General features: G+C 36.9%; 1 protein-coding gene across 18 annotated transcripts in view; it reads left to right on the forward strand.

Annotated features, from left to right (window-relative positions):
• Positions 1 to 21497, forward strand: part of DOCK7 (dedicator of cytokinesis 7) — a 215382-nt gene that overhangs the window by 123094 nt on the left and 70791 nt on the right. For 13 of the 18 annotated variants that reach the window (XR_004302160.1, XM_032427391.1, XM_032427399.1 and 10 more), the window contains 5 exons: positions 3797 to 3883; positions 7781 to 8012; positions 9374 to 9538; positions 11381 to 11550; positions 20215 to 20307. Coding sequence is in view for 17 of the 18 variants with exons in the window: in XM_032427391.1 (XP_032283282.1) it covers positions 3797 to 3883; positions 7781 to 8012; positions 9374 to 9538; positions 11381 to 11550; positions 20215 to 20307 (747 nt within the window). In the remaining variant the exon portion in view is untranslated. The remainder of the gene's footprint in view (positions 1 to 3796; positions 3884 to 7780; positions 8013 to 9373; positions 9539 to 11380; positions 11551 to 20214; positions 20308 to 21497) is intronic. The other 5 variants (XM_032427430.1, XM_032427441.1, XM_032427451.1 and 2 more) reach the window with 1 other exon arrangement.

The following is a 21497-nucleotide window of genomic DNA, read 5'->3' on the forward strand; positions in this document are numbered from 1 at the left end:
GTTGAATGTGGTTGATACATCTGTGTCCTCATTTCTACAAAGAGCATACCAGGTTGTACCAAGCATAGTCAGGACATGCCATGCCAATATAGATGTATTTAACTATTGACATGGAAGTGTATAATATATGACTACAGTATTTTTATTTTATTTATTTTTGTTTTTAAAGATTTTATTTACTTGAGAGAGAGAATGAGCGAGAGAGCACCAGTGGGGGGGTGGTGAGCAGAGGGAGAGGGAGAAGCAGACTCCCTGCTGAGCAGGGAGCCGGACACGAGGCTGGATTCCGAGACTCCAGGATCATGACCTGAGCCGAAGGCAGATGCTTAATTGTCTGAGCCACTCAGGTGTCCCTCATCTTCATTTAAAAATTTTCTTATTTTATTTTATTTAAATACAAGTTAGTTAACATATACTGTGTAATATTTTTAATAGATATATTTTGTTTCATCTAAAAAGAAGGAAAAAATTATAGGATTACTGATTAGCAAAACATAAAAAATGAAAACTACATGGATCAACCAAGAATTTAATACTGAATTAAATTCTTGTACATCCATGCAGTGTTGCAGTAGTTAAGAGGAGTAATACAGATTTCAATATCCCACCTCAGTATCCCAGTAGAACATTCATTCATTCATTCATTCATTTATTGAGAGGAAGAGAGAGAATCTTAAGCAGGCTCTACACCCAGCACCGAGCCTGATGCAGGGGTCAGTCTCACAAACATGAGATCATGACCTGAGCGGAAATCACAAGTAGGACGTTCAACCTACTGAGCCACCCAGGCGCCCCCCAATAGAACATTTATAATAAAAATATAAAAGCAAACAGTATAGTGACAACCAAACTCACACCTCAAGTACACATCAGTAATTGGGTGATAAATAGTTTGGAAAATATACATCAAGTTTAGCAAGGTTAACTTTTGAAGGGTAGGGATTATTAAAGTTTTTATTGTTGTTGTTTTTCAAATCTCATATACTTTCGAAAGGCAATATATCGTTATTTTCAGGGTTTCATTCCTGGCCTCACCATTTATTAGTTGTGTAACCTCAGGTAAGTTTCTTAATCTCTCTGCTATGGACTGAATTATGTCTCCCCACCTCATCCCCCCCTCCCCCCGCAAATTCGTATGTTCAAGTTCTAACCCACAATGTGCTAGTATTTGGAGATGAGATCTATGGGAGTTAATTAGGTTCAAATGAGTTTCAGATGAGGTCAGGAGGGTGGGGCCTCATGATTAGTGCCTTAAGAAGAGACATCAGAGTACTGTTACTGTTAGCTGTGTAAAAGCACAGTGAGAAGGTAGCCGTCTGCAAGCTAGGAAGGGTTTCTTGCCAGAAACTGACCATATTGTCAGCTTAATTTTGGACTTCTAGTCTCCAACCTGAGAAAATAACTTTCTGTGGTTTAAGTCACCCAATGTATGATATTTTGTTATGGCAGCCCGAGCCAACTAAAATATTCTCTGTGCCAGAATTTTCTCATCTGTAAGTTGAGAATAATTAATGCTTCTAAGAAGGGGTTACGCTGTAGTAGTCTGTAGAGCGCTTAGAGTGGTGCTAGGCACATGAAAAGTGCTAAAGAAATGTTCACCACTATTGTGGCATTCCTATTGCCACACTGCTTGTTAGAGTTTTAAGACAACAGTTCTTACCTTAGCATGCATCAAAATCACCTGGAGAGGTGTTACGCCAGCCGTAGAACCTCACCCCCAGAGTTTCTGATGTAGGACGTCTGGGTTGGGGCTTGATTATTTACATTTCCAATAAGTGCCCAGATGACGTTTATGCTGCTGATCCTCAGATCAGACTTTAAGAACCACTATATTTAAAGCAGTCTGTGTTCATTTTATTTGCGTATCCTATTCTTTTAAGCTGAAAACAAGTGTTTTGGGTTGAAAGAGCTAGTACTAATTCTTGCTTTAAATAGTTTGAATTTACTGTACCATCTTTCTTTTACAAAAGTTTCAAAACCTGTATTTACCTTAGTAGAGAAATTGCATTTCTTACCAACTTAGTCTTGAATTTTGTAAGAGGAAACTGACTTTAGTCGGTTTTCTTTTCTACGCGTGATAAAAAAGGAAACCATGGGAAAGAAATCCCTAAAATATTTTTCCTGAGACTTTCTATTTTGGTCATTTATTTCAAGGATATTTGTAATTGCTTATTGAAGCCTGTTTTGCTTTGTTTTAATGATGATGTCCAGCATCTGTGTCATCTTAGTGTTTGTTGATTGCCTTTTTTCATTTGAGATTTTTCTGGTTCTTGGTGTGATGCAAGATTTGTTATTCTATCTAAGACATCTTAGGTATTATGTTATGACCTCAGAGCTTATTTAAGCCTTGGGTTTTAGCAGTAGGGGGAGGCACTATTGCCACATTCATGCAACAGGTAAAGATCCACATTCCTCACTTTGCAGTGGTTTCAGGGTGCTTCTTACTAATGGATAGAGGTGGGATTTCGGGCTCCCCACTAGGCCTCCGCTGACACGTCCCTGTATGTGAGGAGGAAGGGCCACCTTGGTACTGCTCCCTGCTTGGCTTCCACTGACACAACAGTTGACGGGGCTACTTGTTACCCCTGGGCTGGGACCAGGTTCCACCTCTGTCTTCTCTCATACCCCCCAGTGTGTTGGGCGATGGGGTGAGGAACGAGAGCACCTCATTACAGCCAGCTGAGGGTGGACACCTGCGCTCCCTCCTCAGCCTGTGGAGGAGGGGTGGGGCTGCAACTTGTTTTCTTATGTTTGGCCAGAGTAGGGCACTTGCTGGCTTTGATTAGAGAGAGCAGGCTTTTCTTGGAGCTTGTTTTTGTCTACTCCTTTTGGCGTTTCTGGGTTGCCAGCTTCTCTAGCACCTAGTCCAGGATCTATGATGCAAAAATAAAACCCAGGAAACACTACTTTATATTTCCTTACATCCCGAGGTCCCTAGTCGTTTGCATTCTTCTTTCTACCTTTCAGTGTTTATTTTGTGTATCATGCTCAGGGTTTTTAGCTGTACTTAGGAATAGAGAGAAGTGATGTACTCTCTTTTTAAAAATAACTTTTTATGATATAACTTTAATTAATATTCCTAGCAATTTACATCAGACAGAAAGTTTTCTAACCATTATAACAGAATTCCTTTGCGAGGCACCTGGGTGGCTCAGTTGTTAAGCGTCTGCCTTCGGCTTGGGTCATGATCCCAGGGTCCTGGGATCGAGCCCCGAATTGGGCTCCCTGCTCCGCGGGAAGCTTGCTTCTCCCTCTCCCACTCCCCCTGCTTGTGTTCCCTCTCTTGCTGTCTCTCTGTCAAATAAATAAAATCTTAAAAAAAAAAAATTGCTGTGAATATTTTACAGCCTTATTAAAACAAAATAGGTGTTTTTTACAAGAAAACAGAATATTAAAATGATACTGTAGATGTGAATATATTGACATGAAAAGAGATTCACAATATATGTGAAAAACAGGTTTAAAATAATGTTTTATATAACCTATGCAAGGGTAGGGTGTGTAAAAAATACATGTGCACAGAGGAAGATTTGGAATGATATAAAGGGATGTGTCTTTGGAGAGAGAGAATTTTGAGTGTATATTTTCTGCTTTTTGCTCCTTGAGCCTTTTAATTCTCTTGTAAGAAACAATGATTTTGTAATAACAAAAAACAAGCTTTACATTCATTTACAGTGTATAAAAATATATTTCCACAGGATTTTTTTCTCATTGAGGTATTATAATTTTTTTGTTTTCAGAATTTCTAATCAACTTATCTGTGATCATTATATTTAATATATTTAATATTTTATAGGTTCCTCTACCTGGCATGAAATGGGTAGATAATCACAAAGGTGTTTTTAATGTTGAAGTTGTTGCTGTTTCATCTATCCATACACAAGTAAGTGAGTTTTAATAATTTTTATGATCAGTTTTCACTTGAATGAACATATTGTCTAGTACTTAAATCAGTTTCATTATCTGCTGTAACTTAGGGTATTATATATCAGAAATGTATAAATTTAGAAGTTACTTTTTAAAGGAATCAACCAAAGCCTTTTAATATCCACACAAGCAAACTTTTTGCTCTTCAAAGTGTCATCGATTTCATTTTGAACAATTCAGTGGCTTTTTTTTTTTGTAAGTTTCTGGTACATTGCAGAATTAGAGTTGAAAACCATCATCCAACCTGTTTTATTCCTCATAGACTCAGATATTTCAAATGGTGAGAGTTTGATCATTTGCTCTGTATTCTTCGCTGTTTATCTGGAATATGCTAGGCTCTCCTCAAAGCCTGTATATTTACTCTTTCTCTAGCTGGAATACTTTCCTCCTGACAGGCACTTCTTTTCAGTAAGACTTCTGCATACCTCAGGCCTTTCCTGGGGACTTTTTAAAAAAAATTATTTATTTGAGAGAAAGAGAGAATGAGTGCATGAGCATGCAGAGGGAAAAGGAGAAGCAGACTCCCTGCTGAGCAGGGAGCCTGACGTAGGGCGCCATCCCAGGACCCTGAGATCATGACCTGAGCCGAAGTCAGATGCTTAACCGACTGAGCCACCGAGGTGCCCCTTTCCTGGAGACTCTTAAGCATAGCAGCCCCATTACTCTATCATCTTACCCTGTGGTTGCTACTGCTTCTAGCTCTTACCTGTACTCTCTTGCACTTTTGCTTTCTCTCATTCTGTGTGTGTGTGTGTGTGTGTAATATGTGTGTATGTATGCATATGTACATATGCATTTATTTATTGGTTCTTTCCCCATTAGACTATAAGCTCCATGTAGTCAGGGATGTTGTTACCTGTCAAGGAAAGAAACTTCCCTTCAAAGACCTTACAGTGTAATAGGGGAAAGTGTAAAAATAATAGCAGTACAATAAAGTTAGTACTGTGTTAAATGTATGAATGAAATCCTTTCAAGAGTAGAGAGTTGTCTGTTCTGCTGGGAATTGAGATGTTGTATTGATAAGTAGGCATTTACCATACAGAGAGAGGGTGGGCAATTCAGATGATAAAAAGCAAGTGCAAAGGGATAGTAGTCTAAGAACGGGCAAGTAATCTGGTGTGAATGTAATTTATAGTGCCTGGGGAAATTGTGATAGATGAGAAAAAAAGACCAGGCTGTTAACAGATTATGAAGGACCTTGAATGCCATAGAGTTTAGAGTCTAGGTAGATGGTGATTTCTAACCTAGAGAAGAAAGATGAGAGAAGTAAATTTGGTTGCATGCTAAGAGAGATTATGGAGATGATTCTGGAGTTATAGTGAGTTTATTTTTGAGCCTGTTGAGTTTGAAGTGCCTATGTACTTCAGATAAAAATATCCCAAGGCAATTGTAATTAATTTCAAGTTTAACATTGAAGATGGCAGAATAAATGTGATAGCTGAAACTATATTGGTTGAGTAATTATCCAGGGAGAAAATGTAGAGTGAGAAGAGGCAAGTGTTTAAAATGGAATCCAACTTGAAAAGGGAAGGGGTGGTATATGGGGATTTCCAAGGCCACCCTCAAGTTCAAGGATTTTCTAGCAGAACTCAGAGGACCCATCATACAGTCATATTCGCAGCAATGATTTATTTTAGTGAAAGATAAAATAAAATCACCTAAGGGAAAAGAGGTCAAGTCCATAGGAAAGAAAGCACAAGCTTCCAAGATCCTCTCCTAGTGGAGTCACATAGGGTGAGTGGAAGCAGCATGTGTGAGATATTGTCTACCAGGGGAGGCTCATTCATTAGAGACTTAGTTCCCAGGATTTTTAGTATAGGGTGTAACATAGGCACCCTTTGCCTATCACATACCAAAATTCTTGAGTCCCAGAAGGAAAGCACGTTTTCAGCATAAACCATACTGTTTGCACAAACAATTTAGGTGTAGTAAGTCATCCCCTATCAGTGGAACTCTCTTGAAATCCAGATTCCCATCTGGCCTTCCAAATGATAGCAATCTTAAGCTTGCTATGTTAACTCTTTTCTGCAGTGAAGTAGGGAAAAATAAGAAGACAGAGCACCTCTCTGTTATGTTTTAAAACAACAGCAACAAAAGGTAGTAGATAGGTTTTAGCATTATACAGGTAGATCCCAGTAAAAGAATGGCTCCAGCAGCGTTTTTCCTTTTCTGGTACTGGATATGTTCTGTTTCCTATAGTCTTTACTCTTTTGATAATAAGATTGATGTTACAGTATACTGTTGAAATGTATTCTTTCCCTTAATAGTATCATATCTTCTTAAGTATAAAAATACATTATTCTTCATGTTTTTTTATTCCTGTAGTCATTATTAGTTTTCTCTTTTTAGAGTTGGTAGTATAAGTATCTTTTACTCCTAACTTCGTTTTTATAGAGGCAGATACACGTGTTATCTTTATGTGACAAAGAAGGATTGGGGCAAAATATATAGATGATTTAGAATCTATAGAATGTAGGAGAAGATAAAGTGGAAGTATCTACTTTGTAGTAATCTGGCTTTCACAGTCCTAATGAGTAATACTCAAGATTTTATAAATTTTTGCCACTATGTAAAACAATTTCATCATGTATTATCTTCTTAAAAGGATCAAACACAATAATGTTTCTTATGTTTTATACTTTGCGTGTAGCTCTTTGAAATTTACTGGATCTATAGTTAGAACTCAAGAATTTTTTATTCATTTAAATTCTACATATCAAATTAGAACTATAAATGTGAATGAAGCTGTTCGGCATTATTGTCTTAAAGTTTATTTTCACTATTAACTAAGTAAAAGTCTTCCCAGAGTTCCAGTAGACTTCTGTTCACATCTCACTGGTCAGCGCTATACACACAGTCATCACTACACACATCTCATCAGTAGGCATAAAGCAAGCTGGGGGAGCAAGCATTTGCCCTGGGACTGGGCACAGAATTGCTTTAAATAAGACTGTGGTTCTGTTGGTATAGAAGGAGGTTAAATAATAGCAGTGAGGATTTAGTCAGGAGATGGAAATTGCCAGTAATTCGAATGGAGACAATTTATATCCAAATAATTGTTAACTGGGTTAAAGGTGATTCACTACTAAATGGGGTAAAAGAAAATTCTGTGATTGTAACAGAGATAGCAGTTGCAGAAACTGATAAGAAAGGAACTTAGGAACCTAGAGGAGGATCCTGAGGGCTAAGAATCAGACCTCCGAGGAGAGGACACCGCTGCTTCGGGCACACATTGCCTGCCGTACCAGGGTGTGGAGGGCACCTGCTCGGGGACAGGAGCCACCATTGCTGGTGTGAACACTGCTGCCATGTCCCTCACCTCTGAAATTCCGGCATTCACATCTGCTAGCTGCCATCGGGAAAGCAAATAGGAAGAAGGAAGGCTGTTTCCTGTACCCTCTGTGGTCAGAGCCTAACCACAGGCCAGCTGACAAAGGAGAAATGCAATTTGAAGAGTCCAGCTCCAGTATTACAAATTGTGGCAAGATGGTGGGTTTGGATGGAGCTGAGAGGTAATAAACTAAAAATGGGCACAGGCCTTGTACTGATAGACCTGCACAATCATTAAGTTCTAAAACAATAAGATGGACTCACACTGGGGGGAGAAAAATCCTTAATTAGTATCAATAGAATTCTGACTAATTAATAGTGTTCAAAATGGCCACTTTACAATAATAAATGAGAATAGATCTAGTTTTAATTGGAAACAATGTATATAATTGTGTACTTTTTTGTATTACTAATTTATACGAGCTATTTTATATTATATAAAATATCTTATATTTATATGGTCCAAAGTTTCGGGAATTTACAGTTACAATTGGATAGTGATTTTGTTTATTCTTTGTTTTAGGATCCTTATCTCGACAAATTTTTTGCTCTGGTCAATGCTCTGGATGAACACATGTTCCCAGTCCGAATTGGAGACATGCGTATAATGGAAAATAACTTAGAAAATGAATTGAAGAGCAGTATTTCAGCATTGAATTCATCTCAGTTAGAACCAGTGGTCCGATTTCTTCATCTTCTGCTTGATAAACTGATACTTTTAGTTGTTAGACCTCCTGTCATTGCTGGCCAAATAGGTAATTTTTACTTATGTTTGGGGAATTAGGAAATTTGTAACTTGGCATTTCTAGCTTTTGCAGAAATAGAATCATGATTTACTATGTGTTATCTATAAGGACTGTGTTTGATTTTGGGGAGGAGAGGGTGGGGGTATTTACTTGTTTCTGATGCCAGAAAGTAACTTTCTTTTTTTTGTTTTTATAAAATGTGCCATATAGACTTCAACTCAGATTATGGAAACAAATTCATTTATCCACTCACCAAATATTGATTAAGGTCTTACTATGTGCTAGACACCGATAGGCTCTGTCCAAGGCTTAGTTCCTGATTTTAAGGATCTCACAGAATATTTTGGAAAACAGGCAAACAGATAAATCATTTTGCTTTTTACATGATGCGTGATTTACCTAGCCTACATTTTTACTCATCTGCTATCCTCTATTTAAAATAGCTGTTCTTGGGGCGCCTGGGTGGCTCAGTCGTTAAGCATCTGCCTTCGGCTCAGGTCATGGTCCCGGGGTCCTGGGATCGAGCCCCACATCGGGCTCCCTGCTCAGCGGGAAGCCTGCTTCTCCCTCTCCCACTCCCCCCTGCTTGTGTTCCCTCTCTCGCTGTGTCTCTCTCTGTCAAATAAAGAAAATCTTAAAATAAATAAATAAATAAATAAATAAATAAATCATAGACTCTGAGACTTAATCACCCAGAATGGCTGTTTGTTTTACCCATTTATTTAGTGTGCTACCAGAATTTCCCAACTTTTGCAAAATTTTCATTACATACTCACTTGAATGACTGGGTAGGTATTGCTAGCCTGGCATTTAAAATGCTGTGCCGTCTTACCTCAGCCTGTTCCTCTAGGTGCCTAATCCTTTTTACCGATTCACTCATGTCAGTCACGGTGCTTATTCACTATCCTCTTTTCTTAGTATTTTAAGTTGATATTTTTAATAATCTACTTTCATTGTTAATATTTTTTAAACAAGAATAACATGCTCATTGTATATTACTTAGGTTTTCAGAGTCCTCTTTTAAACAAGAAGTGACTTTTCAAAGGTGATACACAAGATAGATTTCTTTTTTTCTTATGTGCTTTGTATTGTTTTACAAAATAATGGGTACCTGTTGGGTGATGTTTTGTTTTTTGACTGAGCAAACCCATATAGTTTTCATTAGTAAAATAAGTGTTTTAAAATTTTGTTTAGAAAAGTAATTTTGATTCAGCTAATACAGCATTAAAATCAACATCAAATATCATCTTTATACACTTACTATGCATAATCACTATACTTAACACATGTAGAGATGATAAAACCTTGATCTTTTTGGAATTTGCAGTTTAAAAAAATTAATGCAAAAATGTGTTCCTTCTTCTTAAAAGTTAATCTAGGTCAAGCATCTTTTGAAGCCATGGCATCAATTATAAATCGGCTCCACAAAAACTTGGAAGGAAATCATGACCAGCACGGCAGGAACAGCCTTCTCGCATCATACATCTATTACGTTTTTCGCCTACCACATACTTACTCTAATTCACCATCACCAGGTACGTTATTCCTTTTCCTTTGAAATTCTCTTGTATGTTCGTGGCGAAATTGAAATAATCTCGTAGTCCTAGTGGGATGCATTCATTAAACAGCAAGCATTTATTGAGTGCTTGCTGAGTGGCATGGAATATGCTAGGTGCTAGAGTTAAAAGGATAATTAGGTTACATCTCCAGGCATCATTATTTATACAGCTTCCTTTAATTTGAATTAGAGCTTGGTTGAATTAATTCTTGGAAAGAAACCTTATAAGTTCTGTGTCTCTGGAAGCATTTTACTGTAAGATAAATAGAATGTTATATTTGTCATTTGGAATGTTGGACATTAAAGAAGAAATAGGATGGCTTAGTTCCCTGATAACTTTGTGAAACCTACAACAATATAAAAGATTATTCTCTAGAAAAGTCCTGATCTCTTCATGGTCAATAAGATTATATAGCCTTTGTGAATATCAGGGCCCAAAGTGGTTACTTGGCTTTGTATGACACTGATGGTAGTGTGGTGGTGCAGTGGGGGGATGTCCTAGTCTGAATAACTCTTTAGGTGTTAGTTAGTTAATGGTTTTGTTGTGCGTACCTTTCAACCTGCTCACATATTTGTATGAGTCATCATTCATCACTAATGATGATGGTAAGTGCCCTTTTCCAGCTCTTGGCAACGTTAACATTAATAATGGTGATAAATACATATGACATTCATTATGAAAACTAGACATAATAGTAATCTGACTGTAAGTTTTGGCATATTTTATTTCTTAATTGCAAAAAGAGAAGTAATTGACTCATATTCTGGGTTGTAATTTCCTATCTCGATTTTAAAAATTATAGTACTTCAGGCTCTGAAAGTATATTGTGGACTATATATAATGCTTCTCCATTTTACCTTTCATCCAGTATACTATTGTAATTCCACAGATTTTGCAAAACATCTTTTTTACATGCTGACCTGACAGTTGTGTGTCATTTGCAAATATGAAAGGTTTCTTTAAGAAAATGGAGATAAATTATGGATACAGTTGCTGGGTATTTTTATATTCATAGAATATGGTTGAATGATGGTTGAACATAGTTGATTTTATTTTATTTTATTTTTTAAAGATTTTATTTATTTATTCATGAGAGACAGAGAGAGAGAGAGAGGCAGAGGGAGAAGCAGGCTCCCAAGGAGCAGGAAGCCCGATGCGGGACTCGATCCCAGGACCCTGAGATCATGACCTGAGCCGAAGGCAGACGCTTAACCATCTGAGCCACCCAGGCGCCCCGAACATAGTTGATTTTAGACAGAGGAATTCTTGCTTTTATAACTTGGGCTCTTAGAAGTATCTTGATTATACATATATATGTATATCGTAAGGATGCCATTTTGTTATAGTTCAGATTTCATTGATGAAGTTGCAGAAACAAAACACAATCTCATTTAAGAGATGTTGACAGTAAATTGGTTGTCCTTCCAGTGACTGTATATCCAGGACAGAGTAGGAGGGGTGGGAGGAAGGAAGAGTCATCAGCTGAAGCATTTTGGGTCCTAGATACTCCTATCTAAAGTGAAAATAATGTGTGTGTGTATTTTCTATCTTGTTTTTTATCATACATTTAATATATAATCGGAAACATTGACAAGATAATGACTATTTGCATGTGGTTTTGTCAACTGCTGTAAAATAGAATATCTTGGTGTAGCTATCAATAAGTTTTAAGTGTTTTTTTACTTAGTATTTTTCATTTAGAAATAAATAATTCCTCATTTTTATGGAATTTTGTAAAGTGGCAGAGATTTTTTTCAGGTCCTTTCTTGACTTAATTTTTTTTTGTTTAATTATGTGCTATTTTATATACAACTCTAGGTCCTGGGGGTTTGGGAGGATCAGTGCATTATGCCACAATGGCTAGATCTGCTGTGAGACCTGCAAGCCTTAATTTAAATCGTTCTCGGAGCCTTAGTAATAGTAACCCAGATATATCTGGGACTCCCACGTCACCAGATGATGAAGTACGGTCAATCATCGGCAGTAAGGTAAACTGAAGATACTCGTCTATACATTTGGTTTTCAGTTTATGAACAAATGAGAAATGTCCAATTTTATTTTATTCTTAATTTAAAAATGTATTTGAGTTAGTAACAGGCAAGACATTGTACCTTTCTATCTATCAGTCTACACTAAGTGTCTCATGTTTCTATTAAATAAGCTTGCTTTTACAAACTGGTTTGTGCATTCTGCTCAAGAAAATCGCCAAATTCAGAAATTTGTCCAGGATTACCAGTCCATATAACATTTTTATCTGTGTGGTACTCCATCCTGTGAAAAATGACTAGATTAATTTCCTATAGAGTTAAAAGAGACCTATCTGACTGCTTTGTAGAAGGGACATCACATCATTGATTAAAATGTGAGCCTCCATCCTTTCTCTGAAAAATATCAAGACCATTGATTAGCCTTGATTGGTAGTAGAGCTGCCTTTCACTGGAAAACTCTATATAATATAAAGATGCACCAGAGCGCGAAAAATATGATTTATTTAATGATGGTTAATGATTATTCCAGGTAACAAGTGAGAGGCCAGCTCGTATGAGATCCAACTGTATTTTTTTTTTTTTTTTTTTTAAGATTTTATTTATTTATTTGACAGGGAGAGACACAGCGAGAGCAGGAACACAAGCAGGGGGAGTGGGAGAGGGAGAAGCAGGCTTCCCGCCAAGCAGGGAGCCCGATGCAGGGCTCGATCCCAGGACCCTGAGATCATGACCTGAGCCGAAGGCAGACGCTTAACGACTGAGCCACCCAGGCGCCCCCCAACTGTATTTTTTAACAGCATCTTTATTAACCCCCTCAAAAAAGGGAATAGTTAGTACCTTTTTATAGGTCAGGTACAAAAATAATTACGAGTTTAAACAAAGTGGAAAAAAGAACAGTAAGACTAAGGCCAGTAAATAGTGTTATGTTGTGTTTTGACCAAACTATTTCAAAAGTAGTTTTTGCCATTTGAAAGGAGGAAGATACCATTGTTGTGGAATCACAGCCAGCTTTTCTTTGCACTTTTAGTCTATTAACTAGGATCTGAGGAAGAATTAATAAATGTGTTCTAGCGTCTGTGTTGAACCCTTAGCCTGAACTATGATAGATTTTTTTTTTTTTTTTTTAACAATCTGGGTTTGTTATGTGAACTTGAACGTTGATCAAAAACATCAGAACTACTCATACCTGTTCATATAGTTAAAGAAATTTTACATTCAGAAGCTTCTAATGAACTTAAGCATTGCTCTTTTAAAGTAACTTAAGTAATTTTTAAAATAATTGCTCATAGATCAAAATATATTTTGTAGTCTTATATTTTAAATAATAAACATGAATTTCAGTAACTTACAGATCCATACAGACCTTACTCTAATTAAACAACTTTCACTTTTTGTGAACTCCCTGAGAGAGTGATGTGCAGATGCATCTTCATGGGCTTGTGCAAAGTAACCTGAGTAATACAGCAATTGCAAAAGGGAGGGCTCCTATGCGCCCCCCCCAATATATTTACATCTTTAGGAAAAGAACTCAGGTTTTTTTTATCCTTGCATTCATTCTCGATTGTATCTCATTATAATAGAGGTAGTACTTAGCATTATTTATATACTGTAAATATAGTTCTTCTGTAGAATGAATCTGATTTGTGAATTAATAAGAAATTTTCCTGTTGAAGAGCTACAGAGATGAAAAAGATACCATTGTCCTCAAGGTTCTACTTTTAAAATGCCTCTTAATTTCTCTAAGACTTGCATTATGTTTCATCTAGAATAAGTCTAGAGTTTTCCTTTTTATGATGTATTTGACAGATTATAACATCAAGATTTAGAACAAAGGTCTGCATATATTGGAATGATTATTTGCCTTTTTTCAAGTAGTTCGTAAAATGAGACATAATGATGACATAAACTTCTGATGATATGTATTGTAGATATCTGAGAAAGCCATCATAAGATGAGAATTTTTCTTATGACAACACAGCCTCTTCCTAATCAAGTTTTATTTAAATGGATTTCATGTTTCCTCTTGGAAATTTTTTTTTTAAAGATTTTATTTATTTATTTGACAGAGAGGGAACACAAGCAGGGGCAGTGAGAGAGGGAGAAGCAGGCTTCCCGTCCAGCAGGGAGCCCGATGCGGGGCTCGATCCCAGGACCCTGAGATCATGACCTGAGCTGAAGGCAGACGCTTAACGACTGAGCCACCCAGGCGCTCCCTTCTTGGAAAATTTTTGATAGTTACTTCATTTTGGAATATCATTTAGTCATAATCACTAATAATGGTGTAAAATTTTATCTCATTCTTAAAATTATAAGGAATTTGAAGTTTATTTATAGCTACTGTTCATTTATTCTGACTTCATTGGCCTGGAAATTAAAGAAACTTTTTTTTTTTTTTTTTGGTGAGAGAGAGAGAGAGGGAGCAGGAACAGGAGGGAGGGGCACAGGGAGAGGAAGAAGCGGACAACCTGCTGAGCGGGGAGCCTGACACAGGACTACATCCCAGGACCCTGAGATCATGATCTGTGCTGAAACCAAGAGTCAGGTGCTTAACTGCCTGAGCCACCCAGGCACCCGAAAAAACTCTTTTTTTTTTTTTTTTTTAATGGTTTTGTCTTTCCCCTGCCTCAGCCATGGTCATACCGTAGATGTCATTACTAATAACTTTAACCCTCATAATCTCAGTTTCATGAATTGTATTCTCTATTAGCTCAAGTTTTTCTCCCTAGTACCCCAACTCCTAACACTGCTCTGCAACCTCCCATCACTTGATCTGATGACCTTTTACTGTGTCTCAATTCTTTAATATTATTCCAATTTAGCTAGCTTAAATTGCATGACCAATCATTTTTTTAAAAAGATTTATTTATTTATTTTAGAGAGAGAACACATGAGTGAGGGGAGGGGCAGAGGAGGGGGTGGGGGGAGAGAGAGAGAGAGGCAGAGAAGCAGACTCCCCGCTGAGCGCAGAGCCTGATGCAGGGCTTGATCCCAGGATCCTGGAGAAACCAAGAGTTGGGAGGCTTAACCCACTGAGCCACCAGGTGCCCCTCTATGACCAGTCATTATAGTTAACCCTATTATAATCAAACCTCAATTGCCTTATCTTTCTCTCATTTCATTTTACTTGCGTAGCCCAATCTCAAGCCATAGTTGAACCCAGTCGTCTGTCTGTGCCGTGTCAGCGCCTGTGCTGATGAACATGACTTGAGAAATACTGTAATGACTGGTTTCATTTGAAATGAAAAGCCATGGACCTCAAGAGAGCCCTCAGTGCTGGCAGGCAATTAATTATACTATATTTCTGCATTCCATTTACTTTCCTATTCTCCCAGAAAGATTTCATGCCTTCTTCCCTTACCTGCCCACCAGTTGTCCTTCTCACTTTATCTCCTACTTCACTGAGAAAGTGGAAGCCCTCAAAAGAATAGTTTTATAGACTTTTACCACCATATCTACCTACCTACTACCATCTATGACTACCCACTACTTAAAATAATACTCTGCTACAAATGAACTATCCATTTTCATACATCCATTTGTAGACAAGCTCCTGTCTCCTCTCACCTACTCAGGATCCTCACTCTGGCAATTATTTCATCTCTCTACTGCTTCATCAGTTGCCCTTATCTACTAAAACATCCCATCCACATAAAGCATGATATTATTTATCCCCAAATCTCCTCTCTAGTATTTCAGCTGCTAGCTTCCTCACTATTTCTCTGTTACCTTTTGTAGTAGAATTCCTTAAAAGAGTTTCCTATACTAGCTATCTCCAATTCTTTTACTCCCATTCTCCTTACCCTACTTTAATCAGATACCGCTCCCATCTTCCATCCAACCTGCCTTTGTTAATGTCACCAACACTCTCCATGTTGCTAAATCCAATGGTTAATTCTCAACACTCAGCTTACTTGACCTTACAGCAGATTTGGACATAGTTAAATTCTTTCCTCCTTGGTTTATTCTATTTACTTGCCTTCCAGGGCCCTGCACTCTCTTGTTTTTCCTTTTACTGTTCTGGTTATACCTTTTCAATCTCTTTGGAATTCTTCTTTTCCTGATCTCTTAATCTGGAAGTGCCCCAGGCTTCTGTCCTTATTTCTCTCATCTTCTCTCTTTTCTCTCTATACTCACTTGCTTGATGTTATCAACTCCCATGATTTTAAATACCACTGTATGCTAATGACTCCCAAAATTATATTTCCGAAACAAATCTCCCTCTGAAATTGTAAACTCGATCCTGTGGCCTTTCCTAAATCCTTTTGTTCAGATTTAGATATATGTTAAAGATCGAACCACTGCTGACTACCTCTGATACTACCATTTGGTCTGAACTACCATCCTGTCTTCCTCAGTTCATGTAATAAACTGGAAGATGGTTTCGCTGCTTCCAACCTATGCTCTCTTCTTTTTTTTTTTTTTTAGATTTTATTTGTTTATCCGACAGAGAGAGAGAGCGAGAGAGGGAACACAAGCTGGGGGAGTGTGAGAGGGAGAAGCAGGCTTCCTGCCGAGCAGGGAGCCTGATGCAGGGATCATGAGCTGAGCCCAAGGCACATGCTCAACCGACTGAGCCACCCAGGTGCCCCCCAACCTATGCTCTCATCACAACATAGCAAGCAGAATGCTGCTTCAAAAGCTTAAGTCACAAAAAACAAAAAAGTTAGATTATGTCATTCCAGGGGCACCTGGCTGGCTTAGTCAGTAGAGCATGCAACTCTTGAACTTGGTTTGTGAGTTCAAGCCCCACATTGGAGATAGAGATTACCTTAAAAAAAAAAAAACCAAAAAAACTTTAGATTATATCATTCCTCTGAGCAAGACAATCCTATTACTAACTCCTTCACCTCCTTTCTACTCTGACCACCTTATTTAAATGTATAACCTGTATCTTGGGGACTTCTGATCCCCTCATTCTGTTTGTCTCCTAACAATTTACTTAACATTTACTTAAAAAAGGCTTTTTGTATGCCTTTTAATGTAGCATATAAATTAGTTAATTATTTTTCAGTGTTTACCTTACCTTTATCACAGTATGAGCTCCATGAGGTCAGGCATAGTTGTTGAGTGATATATCCTAAGCACCCATAATGGCCAGCATATTGAAGGTGCTCGGTGGATATTCAATGAGTGAATGTTAGTAAGTATTGCAAGAATAAACTACTCCTTTAAAAGTTATGTTTTTGTTTGCCTTCTTGCTGCCAGGATTAATTATATATTTAATGATCTTAAGAGATTTGGCTTTGTGTAAGTTTTGGCTTCATATTTTATTCTTTAACATAAAATGTAGAACTCCTAAAATTCAGGAATACTTACATCAATAGGATTTTATTACTCTGATGGCTGTAAATTCAGATTTGTGAGACTTTCTTCATAATTATTTTTCCCAAAACTGATCTGTTTGCCCTAGCAGTATTCTTTTAACATTCAATTATGTAAATATATGATTATGAGAAGTTTGAATTTTATTGCTTTTAATCAAATGCCAGTGCAGTTTTACACGGATATGTAGTTTCTTTGTAATATATCATTTCCTATTTTTAAATGTAACACTGAGAGCTTACTGTGTGCTAGGCACTGTGCTGAGGACTTGTGGATACAAAGCCGAAATCTTTGAATTCTAACAGCAAGTTGATGTCAGGTCAAATAGAATATGAGCCTTGCCCATGGAAGGAGCCTATCTATATTTAAGGGACAAAATAATGTTACAAAGATGTGACAAAAACAAAAGCCCTTTCATGCACATGTGCACACATTTGGTTAATCTGTTCTGTTAGTTGGAGATCAGTAAATGTAGTTATGACATTAGTAAATATCAGTGATGAATTTGCTTAAGGAAGTTAAGATATAATTCTTAGCTTTGTAACACTTAAATTATGGCAATTATTTGCTTTACAAAATAATTGGCCATAGGTTTTCTTTAACTAGTTAGCTTTGATTTGATATAATTATAACTGCTTAGTCTGAATATTGTGGATATAATATACAATGACACAATTAGATTTGTTGTTTATTCTCACATTACTGATTAACATGTGCTTAATTTCAAAGGAAATTAAGGAGGTGAAAAGTGTGTTTAAGAGTACAGGAAGATTATTGGTATTGTGGAAATTTATGGTAGAGAGAAGAGCACAGTTGTAATGTTCTAAAAATCAGATGCTTATGTATTATTTTTGTAACATGAGTAGTGGTTGTAAAAATTGCAAATGGCAGAAAGAACTTCATACGCTGGAGACATAAGTTGGGAGACTTTTAACATCTGAAAAACATTGTTTGCAGATTTGCTTTTATTTGAAATAATATGGGGTTCTGAGAAGGTAAGTATTTTAAACAAATCTGATTACATAATTTTACTAGTATTTGAATATTCTCTCATTTACTTTGCTAGGAAGCATTTAAAAAAACACGAGTAGGAAGTTTTTGAACTATTTGAACTATTTTTTTTTTTTTTTTTGAAAGATTTTATCTATTTGCCAGAGAGAACGTGCACAAGCAAACAAGCAAGCAAGCACAAGTCGGGAGAGGGGCAGAGGGAGAGAGAGAAGCAGGCTTCCCACTGAGCAGGGAGCCCGATGTGGGACTTGATTCCAGGACTCTGGGATCATGACCCAAGCCGAAGGCAGACGCCCGACCAACTGAGCCATCCAGGCGCCCCAGAACTCTTGAGTGTTTACTATATTTGAATCATTGTATTTAGTAATTTACTTCCATTTTTAAATTTGATCTTTGCAATATGAGGGAGACTATCATTATTCCTATTTTATACTAAGAAGCTGAAAATGAAATTAGATAATTTACCTTAGGTTTTACAGTTAATAAGCAGTAGAACCTGGATTTGAACTTCAACACTCATCTTACACATTCAGTATAAAAAATGAGTGGAAATGGAGGCTTACTGTATCATTCAACCACTCTGTATTTTTGGAAAAATCGGGAAAAAGAAGGAGGGGAGGTTTTAGTCTCCCTAAAACCTAAACTTTTGAGAGTTAGTTTGTCTTGCCTCCTTCTCCCTAATCCTCATTCCCTCCTGTATTATTGATACATTGGCTTCACTCCCAGAGATTCTTATTTGTTTAGAGTTAAGGCCCTGCATATTTATTGTTGTTGACCTTTCCAGGTGAAACACATGTCTACACAGTTGATTATTGTTATTACTACTCTTGTTTTTCCTTTACCTGTCCTTTGGTGCTTTCTGGGGTTGGGTCCATAGTTTGTCACCTTGTCTTGGGTTGTCTTCATTCTTTTTTTTAAATACGATTTTATTTTATTATTATTTTTTTAAATTTTAATTTATTATGTTAATCACCATACATTACCTCATAAGTTTTTGATGTAGTGTTCCATGATTTATTGTTTGCGTATAGCACCCAGTGCTCCATGCAGAATGTGCCCTCTTTAATACCCATCACCAGGCTAACCCATCCCCCCACCCCCCTCCCCTCTAGAACCCTCAGTTTGTTTCTTAGAGTCCATAGTCTCTCATGGTTCGTCTCCCCCTCCGATTTCCCCCCCTTCATTTTTTTCCCTTCCTACTATCTTCTTTTTTTTTTTTTTTTTTAAACATATAATGTATTATTTGTTTCAGAGGTGCAGGTCTGTGATTCATCAGTCTTACACAATTCACAGCGCTCACCATAGCACATACCCTCCCCAATGTCTTCATTATTCTTATTCCAACAGTCCTCTAAAAATCCCTTATAACTGACTCCAGTTCTAATAGCAGATTCCCAGGCCACAGCCCAGGTTGCTGAATCAGGATTTCTGGGGATGGGGCCCAGAATCTGAATGTTATAAAACTTCCCAAGTGACTCTAATGATCAGTCAAGTTTAAGAAATTAAAGCCCCAGTTCCCTCCACCTGGGATAATAACTTCTTTCAGAGAGTAACAGATGTAATTCACTTCTGGTCAAACACATTAGTAGCATATTGAATTCAGCGATAGTGATGATGAAGATGTAATTCCTACAGACCAGCCCCATCATAATGCTTTTTAAAATAATATTTATATAAAATAGTAGCCTATTATGTTTAATTACAACAAGCACAATGAAACTGAGCACAACCCCAAATCCACCCTCATTTTTAGGCAGGAGCAAATATTAGTCATCCCCCCCTTTTTTTTCTTAATTCTTTTTATTTTCTTAATTTCTCTTGTTGTTCCCTTAGAAGAAAGCAAAAGAGGAAACAAGGTCAAATAGAATTATGGAATATCAATACACAGAAGTTTCAGTTGGTGACAAAGTGAAAGTAAAGGCTTTTAGACAAGAATGAAATGATGTACTTCGATTCTTTTTTTTTCTCTTTTAAATCCTTGTTAAAGTCAGAGGAAATTATGTTGCTAACTCGTGCCATCTTTAAAGAGGGTTTGGGGGGTATGGTGCTGTGGGAACTTTAGTTGGTACTTCACGGTGATCCCTTTACATAAAGAGAAATTATCTTTAAATGCTATACTTAATATTCTTTGTGATTTAAAAACAAATTATGTTATGTAGTAAGGTAATTTTGGTGAACTAATACTTCTAGATGCCTAAAAATTTGGTTGCTTTAACAGTACTAATTAAAAACATGTTTGCATTGGAAAGTCTGGATTTCTTTAAGAATAATTTATGGCATGCCACATGTAATATTTCTTTCCTTTCCAACTGCTTTCTATTATATGCTTAGGGTTTAGATCGCTCCAATTCCTGGGTTAACACTGGTGGTCCAAAAGCTGCCCCATGGGGATCCAACCCCAGTCCAAGTGCAGAATCAACACAGGTGGTGTTTATATTAGAGGTTTCTTTATTGGCTGCTGATGTTTCCCTTTAGAACATTACTTTTTAGTACATACTATGATTTCAGTGGCTTGCTTTTTAATCATTAAAAAGTGTGTATTTTTGTTTACTTAGCACATTTTCCAACTACTATGCATGAATACCACCAATTATACCAGTAATGCTCTCCTTTCCTACTTCCTGTCTCCCCCCCCCCCCCCCCCCCCCCCGTCAGTATTTCAGTGCCTGCTGTTTATGCAAGTGATGGCTTTGATAACAGTTTCTACTGTAGGGGGAGCACATCTTTAGTAGGAATTTTAAAAAATTTTGTGTGGAAAAAAACCTAACAGTTTCCATTTGCTTTTGGTTTAAAGTGTAGCTATTGTATCCTTTTCATTTAGCATTTACTATCTTGTCTTTTTTTTTTTTTTCCCCATAATTACTGACTAGAAATACTGGGACTAAGCTGAAATTAAGTGTGAACAGTATATGATCCCATGCTGTAAGACTTAATACCAGAGGCAAAAATCCATTTTAATTTGTATTGTGTTGCAAAGTATGAAATTTGTGTGTAACTTAGTTGAACCAGGTATTGCTTATTTAAGTCTAGTTGCTTCATAGCTAATATTGCATGATACCTCAAAATATACTTCTCATCTGTGTATTGGCTTTGGAGTGAAATGCTCCTGTCCTTGAAGAATTTAATTCTGTGTTTAATATCATAAGTGTTTTATATTTGAAGTATATGGCAGATCCGAATAGTAGTTTTTGATAGTAGTGAAAAGTGAAAGAAACCATTCTAACCTTTTAATTTTCTTTATTGAGTATAAAATTCTTGATTGCTTTTTTTGGTCTGAAACCAGTGAGAAGTATGTTTTTACTTTTTACATTTTCTTACTAGACGTGTGCATGTGTATAGATCACATGGATAAAAGTTTCATTCTTTGCAGCACTCTGAATTTATATAGTCATTAAAATATTCATCTTTTTACTAAAAATATATAGAAGCCATTTTGATACTTCTAATGTACTGTCATTAAAGCAGCTTAAAATGGTGAAAATGAGACGAGCAATAATAAAACAGTTGTTGAAACCAAAGTAGAACTATTTAAAAAATTGTATGTAATCCTTGAGCTGCAGAGGCCTCCACAGCGGACTTTAATGTTATCTCGTCATTCATTCACCTCCACTCCT

This window comes from Phoca vitulina, unplaced genomic scaffold (genome assembly GCF_004348235.1).
Source record: "Phoca vitulina isolate PV1807 unplaced genomic scaffold, GSC_HSeal_1.0 scaffold2, whole genome shotgun sequence".
Lineage (NCBI taxonomy): Eukaryota > Metazoa > Chordata > Mammalia > Carnivora > Phocidae > Phoca > Phoca vitulina.